General features: G+C 43.2%; 1 protein-coding gene across 1 annotated transcript in view; it reads right to left on the minus strand.

The window, feature by feature from the left end:
- skib (v-ski avian sarcoma viral oncogene homolog b) overlaps positions 1-11,061 on the minus strand; it is a 36,466-nt gene extending 25,405 nt beyond the window's left edge. The window contains exon 1 of the mRNA XM_014166256.2: positions 9,706-11,061. Coding sequence (XP_014021731.1) covers positions 9,706-10,605 — 900 coding nt within the window. The 5' untranslated portion in view covers positions 10,606-11,061. The remainder of the gene's footprint in view (positions 1-9,705) is intronic.
- Between the last annotated feature and the right edge of the window lie 4,917 nt (positions 11,062-15,978).

The raw sequence follows: 15,978 nt of genomic DNA on the forward strand, positions 1-15,978 counted from the left end.
TGAGCCCACTCTGCAAGGCTAACTTGGCTAGCTCGCTGAGAGGCAAGCTAACCTCATTAGCACGGTAACATTGATAGCTCCTGTCTCTCATATAGCTTAACCTACATTCGCCTGTTGTGTTAACTAGACCGACCATCCCAGCCTTCACGACGCCGTCGGTCACGGGAGCACTCTATCTGAAGGCTAACTTTGCCCCCACGTGGTTTTCTTCAGCTAGCACTGAGCTAGCTAACGCCCCACTAGCCTCGCGGCTATTGTGTTATATGATGCTCATTATGGCTAGCTGTTAGCCGCAAGGCTTCTAACTAGCTAGCTTAGTACGCCATTTACACAAGCTATGATTTGCTAGCCACCAGCCACAAGGTACTAGCTAGCTTGCGCCGTCTACAAGTTGTTCTTACAACACAGGCGTTGCTCCGTCCCCCTAGCAAGCCTTGTTCCTGACAATGGCCACTGCTATCCCATCCCAAGACGAGCCTAGCCCAGCACTCAAACCGTCTCGTTCTTGTGCTTGCGGTTCCATGATTGCGGGGAAAGATTTCCACCCTCTATGCATCAATTTCTTGTGTAAGGAACATGCCCAAGAGATGTTCAAGGACCCTGAGTCCTGTGAGCACTGCAGACTGTTGATGAGGTCAGGTCTGAGGAGAGGAGGCTTAATGCTTTTATCTCCATAGTCCCTCTTGCCTTCGAGCCAACAGCAACAGCTGAGGCTCAGCTCTCTGCAACCAAGCCCAGTTGGGGCGAGGTCATGGAAAGCCTCAACTCCCTCGCCTCATTGTCTGACGACGTAGTATCAGGGGAAGGTGAGATAGTCCGCATCTCCTGCGCTGATGACCCCGTTCTCCCGCCCTCTCAGGCCAGCGGATCTAACGGCCTGAGTTTGGGCTCCTTCATGTCTGCAAGCGGGCCGTGGCCAGACTCGGCAATGAGAGCCCCTACTCCTGTTAAGGGACCTATACGATGGGAAGAGACTCCCGTCCCATACCTGGTAAGGGAACTGCTCCCCGCAGTACCAGCTTGCCCCAGGGAAGCTAAGAGCTCATGGGAAAAACCGCGCACTAGCAAGATTCTTGCAAGGGGTACCCCGAGCCTGGACAATATGGAGGAATCTGGGTTTGGCAACCCTCCCACGGTGGAGCCGTCACTGGCTTACCACCTCAGCCCCTTACACCGTGTTCCTAACGAAACCAGCACCTCACTCCATGTGAAGGCGGAGCGCTTTACCTCAGCCCAAGCAATTAGAGCTCTCAATGTGACTTCTTTATTGCTGGCGTATCAGGTTCAGTTACTGGAGGAAGTGTGGAAGTAACTGGAATCGGACACCCTAGACCCAGATGCTTGGGAGGAGATCTGTATGATGACAGACCTGAACCTCCCTGCCTTTCGTAGTGCCATTCAAGGCTGTGGTAGTACTATGAGCCTTGCAGTGGTGAGTGAAGGGGCACTTTGGCTGAGCTTATCCAGCTTAACAGACAAATAAAAAGTGGACCTCCTTGATGCCCCAGTGACCCAAGGAGTTGTTCGGGCCCACTTTTGTGACAGAAATGTGACATGCGCAAAAAAGAAAGGTGAAGCCTTCAACTTCTGCCTGCCCCTCAGATCTGGGCCCCATGGCAGCATGTTGGTTCCTGCATCTTGCCCCAGTCTTACAGCTGGGAAGGGGCAACAAGCTGGCCTTGGGGGACAGAGGTCCCCAGCAACGCAGCAGTCTGCCAAAACTCAGGCTCCTGAACCAAAGCAAACTTGCAGAGAAGCAGTCTTATGCTGCAGCGGCAACAAGGATCTGCCCCGCTAACCCTCCGCTAACACTCCTAAGGGAGGTAAGAAGGGTCAGCCAGCCTAGGGCTTTCTGCCCTACCCCTCTGTCTTCGGATTTAACAGTTTCTACAGTTTCGCAGAAGTGGGAAGGCAGGCCTGCGTTAAGACAAAATCCTATTCTCTGTGCAGCAGCTCACTTTTGTGACCATTCTCACATGAGAAAATGGAGGAGACTCACTTTTTGTTCCCCCACCCGAGTTTGTTCCCCCCAAGTGCCTTCCTCGCTCAGGCTTTCCCCCCGGTGTCTTCTCAGGTTTTCAGCCAGGGGTAGAAGTCAGCATGTCAGCCCTCCATCCGGTCTCACTGACACACGGAGCAGGACGGCAATCTGTCTTTCGCCATCCACTGTTCCCCTTTTTTCCCGTGCCTATGGCCTTTTGCCTCTGATTGCTATGACGCGAGCTATCACAGTCAAGCCAGTTCCGGTATGTGCCGCTCTGGTTTCCCCACCAGAGGGCGCTGATCTTCTGTACGTCAAGGCAGGGAACCCTAAATATTCTGCTCTCCTGTTCTAAGGGAGGACAGGTTTCCAGGGCTCACTGACAAACCCTCGTAGCCCTTTATAGGATTCTGAGGGGCGTTTCTTCTCTCTACACTCTTTGGGGAAAAAAGGAGCTTCCACAGATGGTTCTACGTGGAACCCAAAAGAGGTCTACCTGGAACACCTTTTTTTGCAAATGGCAAAGACCACTTGGCTCTGTTAAGGAGAACTCTCTCCATTGACCTAGAGATCAGTCAGAGCCCCAGACAGCTATCTGGTACTCCTGAGTCCACAAAGCTTCGGCTTTTCCTCGTCCCGTTTTTTTTTAGATGGGGCTAGAAGGGCCTTCTCCTACAGAGGAGTTTACCTCTTGAGTACTGTTTTTGGGACATATCTTATTAAACTGAGATTGTGTACGCCTTGTATTGGACATCCCCTCACTTTGTTATGAGTTTTTGTTTGTTATTCGAAAATAACGATTCAAAGTGACTTGCGTAACCCCGGTTCTCTGACATCACGAGTGAGATATCGCACCGCATTCCCCAGCTTGCAAGAGCGTGAGGAAGAGAAGCACGCTTGAGAATAACCTCAGGGCGCGAGAGTGCTCCTTTTAAAGGGAGGTGAGGGTCTCATCTCAATTGCCACTCTACCTGTCTGTCCCCAACCTTTTACCCACGCACCACCCAAATAAACAAGACATTAACAAAGAGGGATAGCTGCACTTCACAGCCTCTGAATGGCAGGGCTCTGGAACAAAGGAGGGGGCAGGTCTTTAGCACCCATCACAGAACTCCAGCTGACGCCCTTTTAACATGGGGTCAACCCCTGGAGAATGGAGGGCAAGACCCCTGTGAGCTCCTCACACCTTCTTTCTGACACACTGACCCCCACTCGCCTTCAATCACAGAAGAGATGGCATGATGCACTTCTCTTGGGAGCTGGTGGTCAGTGGGACATGTTTTCAAAAGGATTTAGAAAAGAGGCAAATGAACAGAGCTCCAAACAATGAATTCTACCAACACTCTGGACTGGGTGTGTTATCCACTGCATTATCTGTCTGTTTAGGGACTAGGCTATGGTTTAGGTTGGACTGGAGGCAGGGGTTGGAGATACTGAGTCTTGGTCGGACTTGGCTATTCCGTTTCGAGGAGGTGCTGGTCAGTGAGGAGTTGTGTTGGGTCAGTGGTGGTCAGAAGGGGCTGACCAGGGGCCAGGGGCCAGGGGGATGCACCATGTGTGCCCTCAGGGCTTCCCAGAGGTCAGCAAACAGATGGGAATGGAAATGAGCAGTCAGTGAGCTCATTTTTAACTTCCAGTCCAGCTGATCCAGGCATAATACATAACAACTTAGACGCACATACTGCACACACCGGTCCCCTGTTCAAATGTTTAAGATGAGAGTGCATTGGTGCGCGGGAGCCCAAACCGATCCAAATTAAGCATGCATCGGTAAAAATAAAAATAAAAGCATTCAAGCGTTACAAATCTCAGGTTCACAAAAGTTTTTTACTCATATTTTATTTTCTGCTTTATTCCTCTTTTCTGTTGTGACTGAATTGAGCCTATCGAACTTTTATGCATGTAACAGCGTGTGACGTTGATCTCAAAGTCAGATAAGTGTGTGCACAGTGCGGCAGACGCAACTGCTCGTGATAGGTAGACCTACCCTTTCCCTGTTCTAATATTGGTCGGCTATATCTGCGCGGCACCTTCAGCATTCAGATGTTTGTAAAAATGGCTGTCGCAATATTAAATCATAGGCTTTATTAAGTGAGGAACAACCAATTTAATTTGCTGGGTCATTGTTATCAAATGCGCTGTAGAAAATTGAGTTTTAACGGCAGAGCTTTGTAGGCTACCAGAATGGACACAACTCACATCTTGCTGATCTATCTGCTGAATGGGGCTTTTGGATTGATTGCCAGGTTCACCGTACAAAATAGTTTGGGTAGTTCGGCTTTAAACAGTCAGTGCATCCGGCCATTTTCACATGAACGGGGTAAAGGTGTAATTTCATAACAAGGACAGCAATCCTTTTTGCAAGCCTCACAGGTTGGAACAGGAGAAGTGAGCAACTCTCCTCCATAAAATTCAAAATGGTGAAAACCATTCGCTTTGGAGACGGGTGAAATCCAAAACGGTGTTAAATTAATCGGCTTTGTATGTCATAGCTAATTTCTAATAACAAATATTGACGTATTACTAGCTCAAAACATTTGAATCTGCTATACGACAAGTTAATCAGTCGGTGATGAGGATTTCAGATTTAAAAAAGTCACGGCGCAAAAACATAAATTGAACCCCCTAATCTGAGAGTGGTAAATGGTAAATCTTCTCCCTATGGCTCAGCCCACACACTACATCAGTCACACACACGCACACACACTGTACACAGGCCCACTCGGCTCAGAGAAGTCAGCTCAGACAGATCCAGCTCCTGAGCTCCATCAATATCAGAAATTCATTTAGAATGGGGTCATAGAACAATTGTTCGCGCATCGATTCGAATCGTTTCCAACTAAAAGTATCGTTCCTATCTGTATCGTATTGGAGTCCATGTATCTTAGATGCGTATCGAATCGCGCTTGTAAGGAGAAATGCACATCCCTATTAAACAAAGACGCGCTCATACACAAATCACGAAACAGACACACTGTCTCGCTAGCCCTGAGTTGCACACACCCGTACAAAGGCACACAGATACAACACACACCATCCCTCACCATCCAGAGAATACTCAGTTGATTGGTTTGGTCCCAGGTTTGAGGCGAATTTGATGGAGTGAGCAGAACAATGGGATGAGAAATGTAATAAATTGGCCTCGCATGAAGAGGTTTAATTTGATTAAGTAAAGACTACACGGGTCTCCAGAGTCCGCTTCCTCTCTCCACTCAGTCACGAGATTAATGCTGTTGCCCTTACCTCTTAAACGTATACTGAGAAATATTGGAAAATGATAGGGAAGAAAATATTTTCTTGTCATTCCTCACAAAACCTATTTTATGTACTTTTCTTACCAAATAGAAGAACAGGCTGAATTCTATTTTGTATACTGATAATATTTGGTGTATCATATAGGTTTATATTGTATTCTGGTGTACTAACTCTCATGACTTATTTCCTGTATGATGGAGACTGGTGGACTATGTTTTGTTTTATTTGCATGGTTGGTAGTGTAGTTGGGAATAACGTTTGTTATTTGTATTTAAACATTTGCTGTGTCTCTCAGTCCTTTATCAGACAGCCATCTGGCCAGTGGACTGGACACAAGGGCATCTGATTGAATGCTGTGAATACAGTGGGGGTGGGTGGGGTCACTCTCTGTGGATAGAGGTCAGGTGTCACGGCCCTTTGACAACACATGTCAAGGCCCTGCCCCACTGGGCCTGCATCTCCTCAATCAGAGCCTACAGCCTCTTCTCTTCCAATCTGCCCCCATATGTACGCTAGGCAACGGCTTAATGACCAAATGCAGGATTTGATTCAAAACAGACACAACTGGTCCTCTGGTGTCATCCCCCCTCTGATCCCTGTCTGCTTTGTACCCGAACAATGATATTCGACCAAATATAATATAAAAGTCTTTAGCTATGTGGAAACCCTGTGCCAATTTTCCACAGTACTTGAATTAAATCATTTGATTCATTATTATCTATTATATCACTAGACTTTCTTTTTAGTCAAAGAGAATACTCAAAAATAGCAAAAAGGTGTTTCTCAACTGAGCCTAGTTTACAGCGCTGCATGTACAGTAGTGTAAGTGAAGGCCCAGACAGACAGACAGACAGACAGACAGTGGATCCTGGACTGATTGATAAAACACCTCGACCTCAGTGTTGGTCTGAGGCAGGGCAATAATATTGAGTTCTTGTTTCATGGGTAAGCGAGCCAAGGCCGGCTGCTGGCGGCTGTCCGGCCTCTCACCAGCTTCCCCTGTCAGAGTGATGTATGGGAGCACTGGTGTGCTGCTCCCTAAGGATCAGGCCTGACTGTCTGCTAACTGGGACACTACTGACAGTGAACCATGGCAGGCAGGCAAACACACACACACACACACACACACACACACACACACACACACACACACACACACAGAGACCACTCCCCCTGATGCTGCCTGCCTCAGCTCAGTCTGTATATATTTCATCAGACACTCGAAGGCTGTCAGCAGAGACCTCACAGTTTTGGAAAATATGAAACACACTGAACATATATCATGACATGATGGCTACAGTTGAGAGACCAGCTATAAGTCACAGGTGGGGGAGGTTTTTCCTCAGACATTTTTCCCTTTAGGTCCGCGACTCTGTAGTCTAGTTTCCTTTGTCCATTTCTTAAATCGAAACGACACAGATTAAGTTCACTTGTTTGCTGTGTGATTTGGTGCCATTTTACAAAGCAACTTATAAATGAAGAATGTATGTAGAATCACAAATAGAGGACAATGTATGCATGGAATCTGCAATGCAATGTAGTTTGTTAGGAACTAATTCAGGATGTTGTTTGATCGGAACCATAACAGAAGGGACGAGTACAGTGGATCTCCGTTTCCTCAACAACAGAAGGTCCTTACATCTCTTTGTACCTAATCATTAAATAATACATCGCAAACTGTCTCTGAGATGCCTCGTCTGAACATCTACCATCACAACGGAACTGCATCAATATTCAACCAACCCTCTCTTGGATCGAGAAAGACCTCCATTCATTTATAACTGCACAATAAAAATGCCACAATTTCGTGAGTAGCACTGATAGTGAAATTGAAAGTCACTGGGAGCGAAATTTACGAGAAATGCCCTGTCTCCTGTTCAGAGTGGAGCTGTTACACCATGGTGATACATAGTGTCCAGTCATTAGCAGAGTCCCACTCAACAGCTGCTGTGAGCTGAGGGAAACAGCCACTATGTCGCCCCGTCCTTTGTCCGCTCCAAACGTCTGTGATCCTCGCGTGGAGCCAGGCAGAGGCAGAACAGGCAAGTGGTCAACCTGAAAACCTTCCACCGCCACATCCGTCAATGTACACACACACACCACAGGCGGCTGGTGGCACAGAATGAATGGAAAGGTATCAAACACATGGTTTTCACGTTTTGATATCATTCCATTCCCTCTATACCAGTCATTATGAAGAGGCCGTCCTGCTATATCTCCACCCACCGGTCTCCTCTGACACACACACACACACACACACACACACACACACACACACACACACTATCCTGTTCAACACAGCCCTTTCTCACAGACATCTTGATAACCCAAAGCTCATTAAACTCTAATAACCTAACCCCAAAAATGAATTCCCCAGCCCCACCCCTCCCCTCTTGGACGAATAAAATATATAATTGAGGCTCCATTTGTCATATGCAGATGCCCTTGAGTTACCCTGGGGGGTTCTGGTCCGGTTAACTCCCCCAAGGGGAGTGGATTGGAGGGCCACTCAATGGTGTGGTAGTTTGAGATTCTGTTGATGTTAATGTTCTATTTTAAAACAAACCTTTTAAATGTGAATTTAAACCAATATATGTGCATGTGCAAAAAAATCAGCCAGGGGAAAGAAGGAAATAAATAATGCGTGTGTATATACAGTACAAGTCAAAAGTTTGGACACACCTACTCATTCAAGGGTTTTTCTTTATTTTTACTATTTTCTACATTGTATTATAATAGTGAAGACATCAAAACTATGAAATAACACATATGGAATCATGTAGTACCCAAAAAGGTGTTCAACAAATCAAAATATATTTTATATTTGAGATTCTTCAAAGTAGCCACCCTTTGCCTCGATGACAGTTTTGCACACTCTTGGCATTCTCTCAACCAGCTTCATGAGGTAGTCACCTGGAATGCATTTCAATTAACAGGTGTGCATTGTTAAAAGTTAATTTGTGGAATTTCTTTCCTTCTTAATGTGTTTGAGCCAATCAGTACAAAGTAGGGGTGGTATACAGAAGATAGCCCTATTTGGTCAAAAGTTCATATTATGGCATGAACAGCTCAAATAAGCAAAGAGAAACGACAGTCCATCATTACTTTAAGACATGAAGGTCAGTCAATCTGGAAAATGTAAAGAACTTCAAGTGCAGTCACAAAAACCATCAAGCGCTATGATGAAACCGCCACAGGAAAGGAAGACCCAGAGTTACATCTACTGCAGAGGATAAGTTCATTAGTTACCAGCCTCAGAAATTGCAGCCCAAATAAATGCTTCACAGAGGTCAAGTAACAGACACAGCTCAAAATCAACTTTTCAGAGGAAACTGCCTGAATCAGGCCTTCATGGTCGAATGGCTGCAAAGAAATCACTACTAAAGGACACCAATAAGAAGAAGACTTGATTGGGCCAAGAAACATGAGCAATGGACATTAGACCGGTGTAAATCTGTCCTTTGGTCTGATGAGTCCAAATTAAGATTTTTGGTTCCAACCGCTGTGTCTTTGTGAGATGAAGAGTAGGTGAACGGATGATCTCTGCATGTTTGGTTCCCACCGTGAAGCATGGAGGAGGTGTGATGGTGTGGGGGTGCTTTGCTGGTGACACTGTCAGTGATTTATTTTGAATTCAAGGCACACTTAATCAGCATGTCTACCACAGCATTCTGCAGCGATACGCCATCCCATCTGGTTTGCGCTTAGTGGGACTATCACTTGTCTTTCAACAGGACAATGACCCAACACACCTCCAGGCTGTGTATGGGCTATTTGACAGAGGAAAGTGATGGAGTGCTGCATCAGATGACCTGTCCTCCACAATCACCCGACCTCAAGCCAATTGATATGGTTTGGGATGAGTTGGACCGCAGAGTAAAGGAAAAGCAGTCAACAAGTGCTCAGCATATGTGGGAACTCCTTCAAGACTGTTGGAAAAGCATTCCAGGTGAAGCTAGTTGAGAGAATGCCAAGAGTGTGAAAAGCTGTCATCCAGGCAAAGGGTGGCTACTTTGAAGAATCTCAAATATAAAATATATTTTGATTCCATATGTGTTATTTCATAGTTTTGATGTCTTCACTATTATTCACTGCAAGATAGAAAATAGCAAAAATAAATAAAAACCCTTGAATGAGTAGGTGTGTTCAAACTTTTGGTACTGAATATATATGTGTGTGAGAGAGAGAGAGAGAGAGAGAGAGAGAGAGAGAGAGAGAGAGAGAGAGAGAGAGAGAGAGAGAGAGAGAGAGAGAGAGAGAGAGAGAGAGAGAGAGAGAGAGAGAGAGAGAGAGAGAGAACAAGAACAAGAACAAGGGGTGTCCAATAGAATAGGACCATTATTTGAATCATGGAATCACTGCCAATAATGAATTAATAATTAAACAAGTTATTACAATCAAATTACATTTCTGTCATCAAAGACGTTTAGGCACTTTACACACACTTTAATAAACTTGATCAGACTTACCCTGCATGATTTGTTTGAGAGCTTGTTTACGAAGTCAAATTTGCCTTTGATTTCTTTGAGGTGCTGCTCCAGGAGAGCCTTCTCTTCTTTCCCTGTATAGTCCGGGTCCAGGAGAACATAGGCCCGCCAGTTAGCTGAGTCGAACCCCCAGTGAACTGTCCGGTTCTCTAGTCTTTTGTGACTATGGACCACAAACTTGTGAGTGGGGTACATTAGCCTGCAGTCCATGCATTGGATACAGGCGGCATTGGGACTAGTATACAGTTCTGGGACAAATAACCCCTTACACCTACCAAAACATTCGTGGTATATTTTGAAACTTTTTTCCGTCCTCTCCAACTCCATGGTGCTAGACAGCTCCTTGTTGCAGTGAGAAAGGTAGGAACCACTGTAAACGAGGGCATTGCAGAGGCGCTCAGCATCCGTCTGGGTGATCAGTCCGCATGATGGGGCAGAGAAAGGTAGGATACCCACTACTTTGAGGATCTCCAGCTGGTCCGCGGTGCACCGGGAGCAGTAGATGTGCAGGTCGTCGCACACCGAGTTGATCTGCTGAAGCGAGAAATCCCGCAGGACACTGTTGAGAATCTGCGGCAGACACAGACGTTTTTCGCCGCCTACCACGAAACACGAAATTGGCTCACGCTCCAGGACAGTTTCGGACCTTTCGGTGGTGTGGTCGGATGGAATGAATAACGGCCCCGACATAACCGGTGGTGTCTGGACAGGCATGGCCAGCATCAGTTCAGCTGTTTTTCCATCTTTGTTGAAGAGAATTTCCTGGTGCCACCGAGCGGAGAACGCCGCCGGTCCACCAAGAGAGCTCATGGAACTCAAATGAAACTGCTTCAGAGTTTGCTGAAGTCCGGGATGAGGCTGAAAGCTTGACGGGGCCTCCATGTTTTCACCACTATATAGAGAAGTGAGTTCAAATGTAGGCGATCTATTTGAATCAGTTGTCTTCAAAATCCAGCAAGAGACTCAGTAAATCCACCGCGGCGCATTTCCATGTCACTAGAGAAGGTTACCACCGGGGCGTTATCCATTTAAAAACGAGGATAAGACACTATTGAGTTCTAATACCCTGAAACAAAATTCCCAGTTCACAGATACGTAAGGGAAATCCTTCGGACCACTCACAAAAAGAGCGTCAAAATGAAACACATTTTCTCTTCTCCACTGCAGTCTAGTCCGCACGATGTGATCCTCAAATATGCCCAGTCTGCGCAGTCTGGCGCTCTCGCTCTCTAGCTCTAAGCGAATGTGTGAAGTGAGTTAGCTGTACCATCTCTCTCCCTCTCTCTCTCTCTCTCTCTCTGTTTGTTTGTGTCTGGTTCAGTCATTGAATCCCGGCCAGGAATGTGACTGACTCGCCGAGCTGGCTGTTCCCTCAAAGTGTTGTCCCTCCCCCTGCTACCATGGCAGCTGCAGCAGCAGCCACAAAAACCTAGTAGCCTAGAGCAGACCGTTTAGAAAATCTATGATCCCTCTGAAAGCCTCTGAAATGGACTGGAGAGGAAGGGTGGAGTCTGACCTCAATGGGAAAAATACATGAATCTAATTTGTGACTATCAAAACTAGGTCCGCGGAGCCTTTACAAGGCTGTGGTGATGAGACCAGGCTCCAACAATGCATGTAACACTTTTATTGATTCCAAACGACAGTGGATTAATTCATAAATCTAGGCCTATAACAATAACTTTATTAGACCAAAGAGTAGCCTAAACGGATCCCTTTCCTCTGCAGTGCTAAACAAATGATACATTTAGTCATTAAACCCTAATTCCAACATAATACTTCACACGAAATAAATTCCAAATAGGCCTACATTTGAGTGTTTTTACAAATGTAAATAGTCACATTAGGCTACATTATTTCAATTGGGTATTTTAGTCGCTTACAGACACCTGCAATTACAACATATTCTAGTACCACTTTTAAAAAACAGTTTCCTGAATATGCCATTATGAATGCTTAGAAATGTTTATCAATGTTTTTGTTTATTACTATATATGTTACAATACTTATGATGAATTGTAATTCTTACAGGCTAATACTTAGGCCTGTACATGCTTATAAACGTGAATAGGCCTGCATGTTTACAAATAATGAAATACTTATGTATTAATAGTATATTGCCTAGTTTATCAATGCTTATTCATGAAAGTAATTATAAAGTGTTACCCAAATATTATATGGTAAGCTGTGAAAAGTCTTTAAATAGTCTGCTATTTGATAGGAAAAACGACATCACAGAATATATTGAATATTAAATTATTACTTTGCAGTTATAGCCTTCGAAAAGTAGGACGTCATGGTTTGGGGGGGAAAAGCATGTAATATTGTTGACAGAGCATCAAGGCAGTGTGTACTATATATAGGCTTATATAGCAGTGTTATGTTCTACTGAAGACAAGGTTAATGTGAACCTCTAACAATCAATAGGAAGCTACGATGAGCGTCATATACTAAACTCTGGTGTAGAAAATATCTCTCAGTTCAGATAAGATTTGCGTTACCATGGCCACGTTCAGCAGCCGACGTGATGTAGTTCAATTTTATTTAACTAGGGAAGTCAGTTAAGAATAAACTATTATTTACAACGGCCAAACACGGACGACCTATGGGACTCCCAATCAGGGCCGGTTACGATACAGCTGGATTTGAACCAGGGTGTCTGTAGTGACGCGTCTCGCACAGAGATGCAGTGCCTTGGACCGCAGCGCCACTCGGGAGCGGTTAATTATTAGACATGTTTGTTCCTCATAGCATATTTATATCTGAACGTTCTATAAACGACAATAATTTATGGACTTTTTTTCCTTTGTGACCTTCTCTATACAGGCCGTTTCCAGGGCCCAAACCTTCCCCTAGTCTGGTCGCATGGTCAGGAATTAACCATGCCTTTCCATTGATTCATTTTGAGGCGGTTTTGTACCACTAGTGGGTGCTAAAATATCAGTTAATAAGAGCTGGAAAAATAGGACACCAAAGGAATTGTATGGCAATATAAAAAATGACATGACAGGAGACCAATGAACATTCTAAATTACATATTGTTTGTTTGGACATGCAACATATGAATTAATGTGAGATGTTCGAGTTTCAAATATTACATGTTTTATTTAATTTAATTTAACCTTTATTTAACTAGGCAAGTCAGTTAAGAACAAATTTTTATTTACAATGATGGCCTACCAAAAGTTAAAAGGCACAGGGGCTGGGATAATTCTTTAAATAATATATAATAATAATTAAAATTAAAAATAAATAAATAAATAAATAAATATATATATATATATATATATATATATATATATATATGTAAATATAGGACAAAACACACATCACAACAAGACAGACAACACAACACTACATAAAGAGAAACCTAAGACAACAACATAGCAAGGCAGCAACACATGACAACACAGTACAACATAACAACAACATGGTAGGAGAACAAAACATGGTACAAACATTACCCTGATGTAATACCCTGATGAAGACAGCTTGGCTGTCGAAACGTTGGATATTACAGTTTTGCATCTGAGCTCCTAAAGTGTGCGGCTCTCCCTTATTTTCAAGTTTTCTACTCCGCTAGCCAGCACCTCGCCTTAATAGGTGTGTGTTTCTTTTTCTTCTAAACAAACATTATTGGGCACAGAGAACAGCACAAAGGGCTATAAGGTAGAGACAACAATACATCACACAAAGCAGCCACAACTGTCAGTAAGAGTATCCATGATTGAGTGTTTGAATGAAGAGATGGAGATAAAACTGTCCAGTTTGCGTGTTTTTTTGCAGCTCGTTCCAGTTGCTAGCTGCAGTGAACTGAAAAGAGGACCGACCCAGGGATGTGTGTTCTTTGGGGACCTTTAACAGAATGTGACTGGCAAAACGGGTGATGTATGTAAATGTTCAGCGTAAGATTGTTCATCCATCTTTGATCGATACATAACAAAGCAAACAATTCAGTTATTCAACTTTATTTGTCATAAAACCCCAAAATAATCACTATGTGACAATAGAATGATTAATAAATACAAATATTATTTGCTTTGTAAATGTTTTTAAAGGAAATAAATTGATATGTAACTTTGTTTTTACAGACATATAGACAATTACGCCAATACCTTTCATTACTTATCTTCAGTTAGTGTCAAGACAGAAACAAACACATAAACCATTCTACAGACCACAGGTCATTCATACAATGCCATTGATTTAGTTTGGTTCCCTACACTAGGTACATACAGTATGCCTCCCTCATATTTTCTCATAGTGTCGGATCACAAGAACAAATCTTCAATAAATAAAATTATGTTAAATTCTAAGAACATTATGCTTCTCCAATGATCCTCCAAACACAGCTGTATTCAGGTGAAATGGGTCAGCACTGGAAAGTTACATTCATTCAAGGTCCACATTAAAAATCCTTGAAGCAATCTTACCAAAACATACTGTAAATAACACTGTAAAAATGTGCATACATAATTATTTGTTAAATTATCTTACAGTTGGTTTGGAGTGAATTCTAATACTAATTGCTATTCTGATGAGACAATACTTTTTTCCTTTTATTGTAGTTGCAGTGGAAACCACGTTACTGGGTCTTACTAGTAGCCTAGTATACCCTACAGCTGTTTTCATGATTCACTTCAATACTCTCCAAATACCAACATCAGCACAGAAACAGCAGACAGCAGTCAATCAACATAAAGCTATTCTAGTGATACCTTGCTTCAGCATGTCCTCTACAGACAGTAGTAGATCTACAAAACACATTCTAAACAATGTCTTTGTATAAAACTCACATGAAACAACCATTTCCACAGGCCATGTGTTTAGTGGTTCACGACCAATCACAGCGTGAGACAATATACTGATGACATTGATTGTTTCCCTAATCTGCTGACACAATACAATTACAAAGGCACTGTTATGATAACCTTTCATATGGAATACCTGAAATGGTAAGGCTATTTTCTGGATATCAAAGGTATCTGTGCACGAGATAAGAATGGCACTGCGTAAAATGGCCTGCGTCTGAGTGTAAGTCAGAATATCTTTAATGATAAGAAATAGAAGCTCAGTACTGAGAAGTCAGAATAAAGACAGAGCTTGGCCAGTATTGATTAGTTGGCTCTGGAAGGTCATGCATGGATCTTTACACATGCTAATAGCCTCTAACACCTTGTCTATTGTACTCGTATCACACCTCAGTTCAGCTCAGCAGGCAATCTACTCCAAACATTTATTTAGTAGGCCTATAACCTAGTTCATACATTTTAAAAACATCTTAAGAATGAGACTATAAAGTGAATGGAGTCTATATTCATAGAATCATCAATTAAAGATCCAATATCAAATCAAACTTCAATTCAAACTTTATTTGAAGTGCATTTCAAATAGTAACACACTTAAAACAATGAAATTAAGAAACAAGCACGGCAATAAAAGAGATCATATGTCATCAAAGAACATAAAACAAAAGCGTAATTGATTAAAGGCCAAGCTAAAAAGGCTGGTTGACAAATGGGATTTTAACACCTCAATCAGTTTCACAGTACAATGCAAAGTTCCATATACAAAACAGATATATAAAACGTATAAAAAGTATGATACACTTTCTAAAAATAAACACAAACAATGAATAATATTTTATTTTATTTTTTAAATACCGCTACAAATGAATAAATAAACAGTAGCTCTGCTCTCAAAATTCCCACTGGTAGGCCCCTTAATGTAGCCAAATAACAATTTGTTCTTAACTGACTTTCCTAGTTAAAGGTTAAATAAAAAATATGTAATGCCTCAAAAGCAGCCCTGCTTGAAACGGGTTCTACCACAGCTGCTGTCTCTGTAGTCCTGGCAAACTGCACTTTATACTGGCGATATGCACAACTCTTCATAATTCTCTGAACTGGAATAAACTATGCCTCTGATACAGATTCCAATGCCTTGTCCCAAACCTCAACATGGGACTTGAAATTATATTGATTCAGATGTTTCTGGAACCAATTTACACGAGCCATGACATGAGAAATGTGTGTTTTCATTTGTTGGACAAACAAGCACACATCACAAGAGAACAACTGTGTTACTATGCCTGGTGTTAGCTCTACATCTGGTTGAAAGCATGGTAGGCCCGTCTGTCAGCAGTGAACCCCTTTACAAGTACACGCGGAAAAACATCTACTTTGATCAGCGCTTATAACCTCTCCCAGCATGTCTACCTTATAATGTTGTTCTGTAAGCTGTACAATGGTGAGA

The sequence above is a fragment of the Salmo salar genome, chromosome ssa22, assembly GCF_905237065.1.
Source record: "Salmo salar chromosome ssa22, Ssal_v3.1, whole genome shotgun sequence".
Classification (NCBI taxonomy): Eukaryota; Metazoa; Chordata; class Actinopteri; order Salmoniformes; family Salmonidae; genus Salmo; species Salmo salar.